The sequence below is a fragment of the Macaca mulatta genome, chromosome 13 (genome assembly GCF_049350105.2).
Source record: "Macaca mulatta isolate MMU2019108-1 chromosome 13, T2T-MMU8v2.0, whole genome shotgun sequence".
In the NCBI taxonomy this organism is placed as follows: Eukaryota; Metazoa; Chordata; class Mammalia; order Primates; family Cercopithecidae; genus Macaca; species Macaca mulatta.
This window is the reverse complement of record NC_133418.1, coordinates 20,036,564-20,049,322: the sequence shown is the minus strand read 5'-3', so window position 1 is coordinate 20,049,322 and position 12,759 is coordinate 20,036,564. Positions and strand designations below refer to the sequence as shown.

The window sequence follows — 12,759 nt, the reverse complement described above, 5'->3', positions numbered from 1 at the left end:
ACTTTGCTTGGAAGGAGAAGTGGCTAGAAGTGTGATTGTTTAATGATTCGCAGGCTGTGGCCGATGGTTTGGCTGGTTGTTCAGGGATTTGCAAGAAACGTAATTGGAAAACTGGTGACAAGGAAATTAGAAAAGTGCATGTGAAAAGACCTCTCTGAATGGGAAAACATGTGGTGAAATTTGTGTCCCATTTAAATGCTCACCAAAGGGTGACCTCAGCAGAAGAGGACTTTAGTAATTCCGCAAATGGGATTCTGGGGAGTGCAGCCAATGACTGAGCTTCTTTCCTCAGCCATTCCTGTCATTGCCCAGTGGACCCATGAATAGAGTGGCCACTGTGGATGGAGGTGACACATGGGCTCAGCATCATGGATTTCCTCTCACCAAGGCCAACCTGGCTACGGCCACCACTGGATCCAATCCACCAGCAGCAGAGAGCAAGTGAGTCCTCAGCATGGCACCATTTCCTGGGATGGTCAGCATCCACCTGGGGGCAAGGTGACTACCTTGGACCACCTCCATCAAGGAAGGGGTAGTGGTGTTTTGTCCTCACTGGAATAGACACTATTCACTCTAGATATGGATTTGTCTTCTCCTATGGAAGTGAATATCCATGAACTTCAGAATGCCTTAGCCACCATCACGGTATTCTGCACAGCACTGCTTCTGACTGAGGAGCTCACTCCATAGCAAATGAAGTGCAGCGATGGACTCGTGCGCATGGAACTCACTGGCTCTACCATGCTCTCCATCGTGCTGGCAGCTGGCTTGACAGAATGGTGGAATGACCTTTTGAAGACTCAGTTACAGCACCAGCTGGGTGACAGTCCCTTGCAGGGCTGGGGCAATATTCTCCAGAAGGCTCTGTATGCTCTGAATCAGCATCCAATATATGGTGCTATTTCTCCTACAGCCAGGACTCATGGGCCCAGGAATCATGGGGCAGAAAGGGGAGTGGCACCACTCACTATGATCCCCAGGGACCCACTAGCAAAATGTCTGCTTCTTGTTCTCACAACATTATGCTCTACTAGTCTAGAGGTCTTGGTTCCAGGGGGATGAATGCTGCCACCAGGAAACACCACAATGATTCCACTGAGCTGGAAGTCAAGACTGCCACCCAGCCGCTTTGGGATCCATGTGCTTTAGAATCAAAGGCAAAAACGGGAACTGCTGTGCTGGCTGGGGTGACTGATCCTGACCACTGCGGGAAACTGGACAGCCTTCCATAGTGGATGTGGGCAAGAGCACGTCTGGGATACAGGGGATCCCTTGGGGTGTCTCCTAGTGCGCTCTCAATCACAATGCCCCGTGACTGAGGTCAATGGAAAACTGTAACCACCCAATCCAGACAGGATTACAAATGGCCCAGACCCTTCGGGAGTGAACGTTTGGGTCACCCCATCAGGTAAGGGTCCATGCCTAGCTGAGGCGCTTTCTGAAGGGAAGGGGAATACAGATTGGATAGGAGACAAAGTAATTATAAATACCAGCCATGACCATGTGAACAGTTACAGAAATGAGGATTGTAATTGTTGTGTTTCCTCCTATTTTGTTACGAATATGTCTGTGTGAATGTGTACATGAAGCAGTACCTTTGTTTTCTTCTCTCTATCTCACCATGTAATACAAGTTGCACTGACTTTTATATGATATGATTATTATATGATAGTATTTAAGTTACAGGGTATCAAGGAGAAGAGGAAGCATCATTCAAAGACTCTGAATCCTCTTCTGGGAAGGGCGTGTGCAATCTTGGTGTACTCAGGCTTGTTGTATTATCATGTTAGGCAGAAGTAAGACTTTGCTTTTGTCTTTATGTAGAAACTAAGTATAGTTTAGGGAGATGTCAAGTTGACAAAGGGTGGACAGTGATGGTGAGTTTTATGTCAGTGTAGCTAGGCAGGTACCCAGTTGTTTGAGCAAACACTAATCTAGATGTTGCTATGAAGGCATTTTGCAAATGTGTTAATATCTACAGTCAGTTTACCTTAAGTAAAGGAGATTACTGAAAGTACATACCTTGATAATGTGGGTGGGCCTCACCCAATCAGCTGAATGCCTTAAAAGCAATCAGAGGCATCCTGTGGACAATGATTTTCTGCCTCAAGACTGCACAGCAACTCCTGACTGAGGGTCCAGCCTGCTGGGCTGCCCCACAGATTTCAGATTTGCCAGCCTCCACAATCACATAATTCCTTAAAATAAATACATTATCTCTCTCTTAATATCTCTCTCTCTCTCTCTTTCTCTCTCTCTCTCCTGCTGGTTCTGTTTCTCTGGAGACCCCTGACTGATACAAACCAATAACTAATTTTCATAGTATTTCCATTAGTAGAAAAAGACATTATTCCCATCTTAACACTACACAAACTGAAGTCTAGGGGAGTTGTAAGGTGACTTTAAAGTGAAGGAGAGAATAAATAAGAGTTAGAAGACAGATGATGTGTATGTTTATTGCAGCACTATTCACAATAGCAAAGACTTGGAACCAACCCAAATGTCCATCAATGACAGACTCTATTAAGCAAATGTGGCACATATACACCATGGAATACTATGCAGCCATAAAAAAGGATGAGTTCATGTCCTTTGTAGAGACATGGATGCAGCTGGAAACCATCATTCTCAGCAAACTATCGCAAGAACAGAAAACCAAACACCGCATGTTCTCATTCATAGGTGGAAATTGAACAATGAGAACACTTGGACACAGGAAGGGGAACATCACACACCGGGGCTTGTTGTGGGGAGGGGGAGGGAGGAGGGATAGCATTAGGAGATATACCTAATGTAAATGACGAGTTAATGGATGCAGCACACCAACATGGCACATGTACACATATGTAACAAACCTGCACGTTGTGCACATGTACCCTAGAACTTAAGGTATAATAAGAAAGAAAGAAAGAGAGAAAGAGAGAAAGAAAGAAAGAAAGAAAGAAAGAAAGAAAGAAAGAAAGAAAGAAAGAAAGAAGGAAGGAAGGAAGGAAGGAAGGAAGGAAGGAAGGAAGGAAGGAAGGAAGGAAGGAAGGAAGGAAAGAAAGAAAGGAAAGAAAGAAAGAAAGAAAGAAAGAAAGAAAGAAAGAAAGAAAGGAAAGAAAAAGAAAGAAAGAAAGAAAGAAAGAAAGAAAGAAAGAAAGAAAGCAAGCAAGCAAGCAAGCAGTTGATGAAGCCATAAATGTAGCCATTTCTGCTGGTCTTACAAAGAAATCCTATAGGAATAACACTTTCATGAAGTTGACCTATTGGTTCTATCTGAGATCCAGATAGAGTGTGAATCCTCTGAAAAGATTAATGAGTTTCATTCTTACGCTATATACAAATGTGTCTCGTAATTTATTAAGATGCGGCCTGGAAGGAATTACCAAGCAAGCACATAACTTATCAGGTGAATAAAAACCAAACTGTCCCAGGAGTGACTTCTTCTAGAAGGAGATGATGGTATGAAGCTGTCTTATTCCCATGAGGTGACAGAGTGCCCTCCCCAGCTCCCTACCACATGGCCTGAGTGCCTGAAAAAAATAAAATAAAATAAAACCACAGTAAACAGAACGCCAAACGCAGCACTCTGTGTTCTTTCTCGGCATTGCCCTCAGTTATGGGACCAAAATGGAGAGCACTGGCAAGTGCTGTGGAATGTTCAGAGATGCCCTGCCTTGCTGACTTTGTTGCCTTCTGGGAGGGACAGATGGCTGGGTCCGATGTGTGGGCATGACCTTCTGATGTAGTTTATGGGACGTGTGCTTGTTTTTCTTTTGAACTGATGCCATCACTGAGTTTTTCTGGGCACGGATGGCTGGAAAAAAATCCTATGTCTTTGAAAGCACTGTGAGAATATATCAGTTGAAAAAGAAGGCAGTCACAGCAGTAGACTTTTGCAGAACAGAATCTAGACTTGACATGGGAATCGAGTTGTGCCAGGGGCTCCTGGCCATGAAGTGTGTGCATCGCCTGCCCCAGCCACATTGTCACACGCATCGCTTGCTTGTCCAGCTCATGTGGCACTAGAGTGTAGGATTTCACAGTAATCCTGATCAGTGATTCGTTACTAGTCGGTGCCCTTTGGGGAGGGTGGCAGAACCCTCACAACGATTACACGTGACTCACAAATCCTTTTCTTTTTCTAAAGTGTATTACTATTTTAAAGATGGATTTTGATTTAATGCTTTGCAGTTGAAACCCTACTTCTGAATAATAGTTTTCTTGAGTTCCCTTCATTGTTCAGGCTATAGGTCAGGTACAAAACTGCAATCTTAAACATCTTTTTCTATTTGTGTTTCTTGGCGGACATAGGATAAGTGAACCAGGAAATGGAATCTCCAGGGATTGAGGAGATAAATAAATGACATTTCACACACAGCTTGCACCAACCAATTAGGGCTCCCTTCTGAGTAGCCTACATCTCTTCATTTGTTGATGGATAGGAGTGTGTGTATGTGTGTGTATGTATATATGTATATACATATATACACACACACAAGTATATATATTTTTATATGTATATACATCCTTATAAGTATATATATTTATATATACACATACTTATAAGTATATATATTTATGTATACACCTACTTATAAGTATATATATTTTTATATATATATGTAAAAAAAATTAAACCCCCCTTTGATCTTTTAGAGAAGCCTCAGGGATATAAGTTTTATATCTGCATGGATCATATAATTCTTCTGGGATCCAGACTTCGATTAACTATCAAATTCTTAATAATAATTTCTAATATTTTTGTCTGGAATACTATGCTATGCATTCATCAGACTAACTAAATTTACTCTTCCCAACAACTCACGGTGGTAGGTGTTATCATCCCCATTTCACAGATGTGGAAACTGAGGCATGGAAGGTGGAGGAGCTTGCTTGAAGTCACACAGTTAGTAATCAGGAGACCTGATTCACACTAGGCAGCTGACCCCAGGTCCACCCTCCGTGCTGATTAATCCACTGTGTCTTCCTTCTCCAAATTCAAGCTTCACTGGCTGTTGAGATGACTGTGGCTCCTGCTCCTTCCCTCGTCCCTGCCACTTCCTCAAGGCTCAGCAGCAGGACCAGAGGAGAAGCTAACCAGCAGAAGCAGAGAATGGGGAGTGGGCACTTGTGGGTACTATGGAGCCTGGTTTCATTCCCAGTGCCCTACTTGTCATGTGGCCTTGGGCAGGTCACCTTGCCTCTCTGGACCTCATGTCCACATTTGTACCCTGAAAGGGTCACCGGCACTCACAACCACGCTGAGATCCAGAAGCCTCATCCCAATGCAGAGGCCATGGAGTTTCTACAGGAGAACTGGGGACAGCCAGCTTCACTTGCTGTCCTGGGAGGGCGCAGATAACAAGAGAAGCCTCCAGGCCACCACTGACCTCTGCTCAGACCAGGTTGGGCCACTGCCCTGCCCCACTCAGGGCCTGTGCTCTGACAGGACATTCCTAACTTAGAGAAAGAGATTGCCACTCTTGTCATCAGGTAAGTGATGCTCCAGCAGTTTACACCTTCCAAAAAAGGCTGTCTGGAAAACTTCAGAATGTTCTTTGGCGGCTGGGATTAATGCTTTCAGGATGGGTTCATTTTCAGCTGCGCACGCTGGCTCCCCTTATCCCTCGGAAGACAGGCTGACAATGGGGGAACAGGAAGAGGACCTGGAGTCACCGGCGCTCCCAGCCACATGGGGCTGACTCTGTGAGCCCTTCTGCCCAGCCAACACCAGTGCCACTGGCCGGCAGAGCTGCCGGGCATGAGTGGCCAGGGCGGAGGTGGTTTCCATGGCCCATGGCTGACCGTCAGACTCCTCAGTGACTTTGCTGTGGGGCAGACCCAAGGTTCCCAAGCCCCCCATGGACCTGGGAGCCCAGGGATGCATCAGGCTGTAGCTGCACCTGACGCCAGAGCATGGGCTGAGGGGCTCCGTGAGCAAGCTGGGGGGCAGGTCTCCCCTAAGATCCACATGATGGTTCCCACGTGGGTGAGCTCAGTTCTGGGTGAGGTCAGATCCAGCCCCTTCTATCTCTGATGCCAGTGTCTGCAGGTGACAGCAGGTCCCTCCCCACTCTGGCTGGTGGGAGCGTGTGGCCAGCCTGTGCCGGCAGAGTGTCGCTGTCACTTTGGAAGTGAATAGGGCTAGTAACTCTGGAGAAGCTGGCATGAAAGCTGGCGGCGGCTGGCTTCCCATGCTGCCTGTCAGCAGAAGTAGGATAGACGAGTAAGCGTCTACCTATTGCAGGGTGCCTCTACTCGAGAGGAAATACATTTATAAGCCAGCGCTTCTTCACTTTAGGGAGAGCTGCCTGGCTACTCAAAAGAGCTTCATCCTCAAGATTTCTTTGGATTGGATGTTCCTTGGTTTTCATTAAAAATATAATCACATTCCTATGTAATATCATAAGTGTATATGACATATGAAACACATATATATATGAGATTATACATATATTGAATGGGTGGATGCACATATGTGTCCCACAGCTTCCATGCTCCAGACCAGGCCTTGCTGCCACCATTATGGGTCACTCTGTCAGGTCCTCTGTTCCTTTCACACCAAATTGGGTTTGCAGAGTCTTGATGACATAGATCATGCCGTCCACACGGACTTGGTCAGTGATTCATTGTTGCACGGGTTCTGGCTGTGGTTGGGTCCAATGTGGACCCAGAAGGCAGACACCTAGGGCCCATTCTCCCCCCAAGGCCAATCTCATGGTCTCCTGCCAGCCGCTACCCTGGACAGACGTGGGACTGTCCAGGCCCACTGTCTCACTGTGGGACTCCTGGACAGGCCATGGTCTCCCAGGGACTGGGAGGTCACCACAGTCAGCACTTGGACCCAAACACAGGAGGCGAGAGGCCAGCATTCCTGTGCCAGCTCCCCTGCCGATGCTGTGTGGCCCCAGGCAAGTCTCTCAAGGTCTCTGAGCCTCAGGAACACATGGAAAATGGGGAATTTAATAGAAAACATCTTTAGAGGCCCTTTCAAGTTTCAATATTCTATTACTCACTGAAACTAAAACTACCACACCCATAAAAGGAAAGTTACCTTTTTTTTTTCTGGCCCACAAAGAATTTCCCATAAGTTGTGAGAGTGAAAACTTACTGGCAGCAGTTTTTCCAATTCTCTTTAGTCTACAGTCATCACCAGGTGCCTTCTATGGGCAGGGGCTGTCGGCTCAAAGCTTCGAGATGTTTTTGAATTAAGTTTTATGTCAGGACTCGCACACAACAACACAGAAGCTCCCCAGTGTACCGTCCCTACTGTACGCTCAGCATGAAGATCTATGCTACCCTGTTTCATTCTGTTTATCCCGTCCAATCTAAATAAAAATGTGGTCCCAATCCACTGGACTGATCATTTGAAGAATGCTGCTGTGGAGTCCATGGCCGGGCCAGAGCCTCGGGGAACCTCAGCACCAAGGAGAGGGCTCCACAGAAGTCAGGCGGCTGGCAGGAGCGCTCTCACCGTGTGGACTTGGTCAACTGCACAAGGACAGCAAGGGGCTCAGAACCCCGAGGAAGCAAGGGGCACCACTCATGGCCTCATGGCACCCATGGCCCCCTCCTGCCCAGTGCCTGGCAGATTTTGCAGTGCTGAGAGGCTGGCAATGAGTTGTCTTAGGCTGCCTGCTACCTCTCCCATCCCTGGCCCTCACTTTCGGGCCATGTCCTCTGGCTTCTGCTCGGGGTGACCCTCAACCGAGGATCCTCCCACCTGTGCCCCAGGAAGCCTCCCCTGACCTGGGCTGGCCAGGCGCCTTTTTCGGTGACGCTCTGTTCCCACACGCAGGTCCGTCACCCGCCCTCTCCTGTAATCAATCACCTGTGTACCTGTACAGCGACCTGTACTACACTCTGGCTCCTCCAGGCCAGGGTTGATCTTTCCATCACTATGAACCACGTGCCTGCGCTCTGCCAGGTACATCCTCATGCTCCTTGCAATACACAGATGAGTCAGGGATTGGGGCACAAATAAGAGAATGAGTGATGGCCGGCCGGGTGGTTAGGGATGCCGACCGCACGCAGCCCATTGGCAGGCACTGGCACCCTTCTCCTCTGGGTGACTCTCCCCTGGACTTAGGTACCCTGAGGGTTCATATCACCTGGTGCTGATGTGCTCACACAGTTTCAAAACCAGAAAACTGTCACGGATGGATACAATAGGCAGTGTTCCATGGTTGTTTCAAGCATAAAATTCATTTTTAAGTGCAAAAGGATAACTTAAATCCTGAAGATCACCTTTTAAAACCAGATTTGAGCTCTACTGTGTAATTTGTGGGTGTTGGGGACCTGGCCACAGGGCAGCCCCTGCAGGGAGCAATATGATCAGGCAGGTGGGCGGGAAGAGACCTGGGCGGGTAGGCTGGAGAGGTCCCTGCATAGGCTGGCAGATGCCTGGGCCCAGAGAGGAGCTCTGGTTCAGGACTGGGTCTGTAGAAAGAACTGCCACTCTGTCTGCACTTGTATTATCCCTAGAGGCCTCCACACCACATTGGGCCATGCAGGGAGCAGAGTTCAAAGGCCGAATCCCCCTGGATATAGCAGCAGAGCACCAGCCTCCTGGGGACCAGTTTCCCGGGGACCAGCCTCCTGGGATCAGCCTCCTGGGCATCAGCCTCCTGGCACCAGCCTCCTGTCATTGGCCTCCCGGGACCAGCCTCCCGGCACCAGTCTCCCAAGGACCAGCCTCCTGGGACCAGCCTCCTGTCACCAGCCTCGCGGGACCAGCCTCCTGGCACCAGCCTCCTGTCAACAACCTCCGGGGACCAGCCTTCCGGGGACCAGCCTCCCAGCACCAGCCTCCTGGGGACCAGCCTCCTGGGACCTCAACCATAGCCACTGACACCATACAACAAAGAGCTGGTTTTGGGGCCTCTTCCTTCTCCACACTCAGGGATATGGTGCATAAATCTCCCATGCTCCTAGGAGAAAATTACTCCCTACTCTACGGTGCCCAGGAGCTGCATCAACCCTGACTTCTCTGTGGTATATGCGTGGAAGGGCCTGGGTGGAATTTAGCAGCACTCGTGCTAGGAAACTATGCCACACTGAGGTGTGTGTCTCAGTGGACATGGGAGTGAGGAGCTCACTGTCTTTTCCCAAAGAAAATTTAACAGAAACAGACTGGAGAATACCGCCGAATGCTTTAAAAAAACCTTTGCCATAATTAGACATGTGTACATCTATGATCAAGTTGCCCAAAGTTAGGAAGCCTGTTCAGCGTAGTCATGGCGGGCTGGGGCGCAGGAAGCGGCCTGCAGGGAGCGTGCTGGCCCCAGCCCCCTAGCCCAGCCCAGCCTGCTGGTGCAGGTCACACAGGCTCACTTGCTTCTGAGCAGTGGACTAAAATGACCATCATCTCTGCTCTTCTGCTACAAACGGCAGCTGTAGATGCCTTGGGCGTTGCTGCAAATTGGGAGAAATTCAAGTGGGAACACAGACGGGAAAAATGTTCACAGGTGGTTTTATAGACAGTGCTTGTCTTTGTTGGTTACGAGAGGTGGGAATGAAAAGCACACACAATGTGTGCGAGGGCGATGCGCTTCTCCGCTGGGGTTTACTGAACCTCTGGGCACGAGCTCACATGGCCTCACAAAAACCAAAAACCACTTCGCCTCCTGCCTGGAGTGCAGCGTGGACTGCTCCCCGTGTGCCCACGGCATGTGCCCAGCCCCAAGCGTGGCCTGCGCACTTCTGCTGCCCACAGAGGCTCAGGAGCTGCCAGGGGAGGAGGAGGCTGAGCCACTGTATGTGCAGCTTTCCCTGCATGGCAGGGCGTCCCTGCATGGTGCCTTTCATCAAGAGGGATGTTGGGGTGTCCTCTGGACTCAACTGCTCTTTGCTGATATAGGACAACTGTAAGAGGGCGTAAACCGTACGTGAAAGCGAAATAGTTGCAAAGTGTCTAATAGGCAGGCTAGGAACAGACCCAGCTGGTGTTCATTAGCTTCACACTTAGGTGGGTGACGGGGAAGAGCATTATCCTCATGTAGATTCCTACAGGACTCAATGTCATAGAAACCCACTCAGCAATGGTCGTATTGAAGCCGGTCCCATTTGCTTCACAAACTAGAGAGAGGGAATTCTTGTGCAAAGAACCAGAAATGCTGAAGGAACTATTACGGCCCCCACTTTCCAAGTCTGCCCCGGTTGTTCCTGAGCAGCTGGGAAGAAGGAAGAATGTTTAAGTGAAAGGGTAGGACTGTGAATCCCACCTCTCCCTCCTGATGAGACCCAGCCACATAACAAGAGCTGCAGGGCAGAAGTAAACAGATTCAAGACTGAACTGTTCTTCAAATAGACAGACACAAAACACAGAGCAGCTGTGGCCCTTCAAGTCAGGTGCCCTGTCAGGCTGGAGCAGACCTGAGCTTTGCTAGCTGCATGCCTCTGCCACACCAGTCAGCACAGGAACAACCATCGCTCTGGACTGAATAACACAGGAGGTGCTAAGGCCCTGCGGAACTTGGTATGGCCCACGTCTGCCATGTTCCCGGCTCATGCAGAGGACAGGGGAGCAGGGCCTGCCTCCAGAGTGATGGGCAGAGAGCCCGTCAAGTCAGTGCTGTGTTTGGCAATGGCCTCGAGAAAGAGAGAGAGGCTGTCCCTGCATGGAACTCACCATCTAGTGTCCAGGATGCCCATCTAAGCCCTGGCTAAGACATCCTGATCCAAAGACTGATTTTACATGGAAAGATGTCAAAAGACCCACAGAATCAGTCAAGCCAAGAGAGAACAATCCCTAAACCGTTCAGGCAGCAAGGCCAATACACAGAGTGGCTCCCTGCCCAGGACCCAGTCCAACGCCCTAGGGATACAGTCTCAGGCAGCGCGTGGGCCCTGAGCCCTGGAGAATTGCTTACTGGATCTCACATGGGCGTCCAAAAACTTCATGTAAAAAAAACAGCAAAATATCTCATCAACAATTTTAAAATACAGGTTACATGTTGAAACAGTAATATTGTGGATATTGGGTTTAACGGAATAGGCTATTAAAATGAATTTCACCTTTTAAATTTATTTTTATTTATTTATTTTTTTTTGAGATGGAGTCTCGCTCTGTCACCCAGGCTGGAGTGCAGTGGCCGGATCTCAGCTCACTGCAAGCTCCGCCTCCTGGGTTTATGCCATTCTCCTGCCTCAGCCTCCCGAGTAGCTGGAACTACAGGCGCCTGCCACCTCGCCCGGCTAAGTTTTTTTTGTATTTTTAGTAGAGACGGGGTTTCATTGTGTTAGCCAGGATGGTCTCGATCTCCTGACCTCGTGATCCGCCCGTCTCGGCCTCCCAAAGTGCTGGGATTACAGGCTTGAGCCACCGCGCCCGGCCCTTAAATTTATTTTTAAATTAATTTTACTTTTTAAAAATGTGGCTACTTGAACATTTAAAATTCAATTTGTGGCTTGCATTATGTTTCTGCTGGACAGCACTGATTTGGAAGTCTGGATTCTCATCCTGGTTAATCTAATGTCTAGGTCGGTGGCAACTGGAACAAGTTTCTTGGACTCAGATTTTCTTTCTTTTTCTTTCTTTTTTCTTTTTTTTGAGATGCAGTCTTGCTCTGTTGTCCAGGTTGGAGTGCAGTGGCACAATCTCAGCTCACTGCAGTCTCTGTTCCCCAGTTTCCAGTGATTCTCCTGCCTCAGCCTCCTGGGTAGCTGGGATTACAGGCACATGCCACCATGCCTGGTTAATTTTTATATTTTTAGTAGAGATGGGGTTTTGCCATGTTGGCCAGGCTGGTCTCAAACTCCTGACCTCAGGTGATCCGCCTGCCTCAGCCTCTCAAAGTGCTGGGATTAAAGGCTTGAGCCACCGTGCCTGGCCCAGATTTTCTTTTATGAAATCAGCACTTCATGGCTAAAACAATAGCTAAAAAACACACCAGCTATCAGGTCAGCATTCTCTTGTTCCTTCTCATTGCTACTCAGGAAATAGGCCTGTCCCATATGGTTTAACAGGCTGTGGACTGCACAAGGATGACATATTAAAGGGAGTGGGTGCTGTTCACACTGCACATGTAGATTTATATATTTATCATTACAATATCCCAGCACGTGGCAATAAGTATCTCGTTCTAACAAAATGAGTATATTACAATGATTTTACAACAGATGGAACTAAGGCATTTTCAAGAGGGGACACCTTTTTCCAATTTGCATGAGAAATGTAGCTGGACTTGCATTGGCCCTGCCAGCACCCAAGGCCTGCCTGATTCCTCTCCAACCAGCTGCTGTGGTGGTTCGGCTCCCTCTCTGTCACACGCCTGGTTCATCTAGGGGCAGGCATTTGGTGCCCACATTCAAGCTTCCATTGCACAAATGCCACTGCCATCTAGTGCCAAAGAGTTACAGTAAGCAGCTGGCCTCGAGCTCAGGGCTCGTCCAGGACGGGCCTCTTACCTTTTCACTTTTCTTCTCGTCTAGTTTGCATCCTGTGTTGGTGGGGCTGGATGTGGACAGAACACCGATGGGCCCCCCTCCAGCCTCCCCATTGAGGTTGGCGGCACTGACGTTGGGAGGTGTGATGGCTGATGCTGCTGATGTGAGGGGGATGGCCGGCCGTGGGCACATCTGCACTGGGGGCTGGTGGCTGTGCTGCGGGGACACCACCGAGTGGGGCCTGAGGCTGGTGGCAGGCAGGCGGGATGGAGAGTTCTGAGTGCGCAGGGGTGACACGGTGGCAGTTGGCCGGTCCTGAGCCTGGGCTGCAGAGTGGGCAGCTGGAGACGTGGTTGGAGAGAGAGCAGGATGAAAGGTTAGTTTGCA

General features: G+C 48.9%; 1 protein-coding gene across 2 annotated transcripts in view; it reads right to left on the bottom strand.

Moving 5' to 3' along the window:
- Positions 1 to 12,759, bottom strand: part of SH3RF3 (SH3 domain containing ring finger 3) — a 379,536-nt gene that overhangs the window by 46,186 nt on the left and 320,591 nt on the right. For both annotated transcript variants that reach the window (XM_015113123.3, XM_077960246.1), the window contains exon 8: positions 12,394 to 12,713. In XM_015113123.3, coding sequence (XP_014968609.3) covers positions 12,394 to 12,713 — 320 coding nt within the window. The remainder of the gene's footprint in view (positions 1 to 12,393; positions 12,714 to 12,759) is intronic.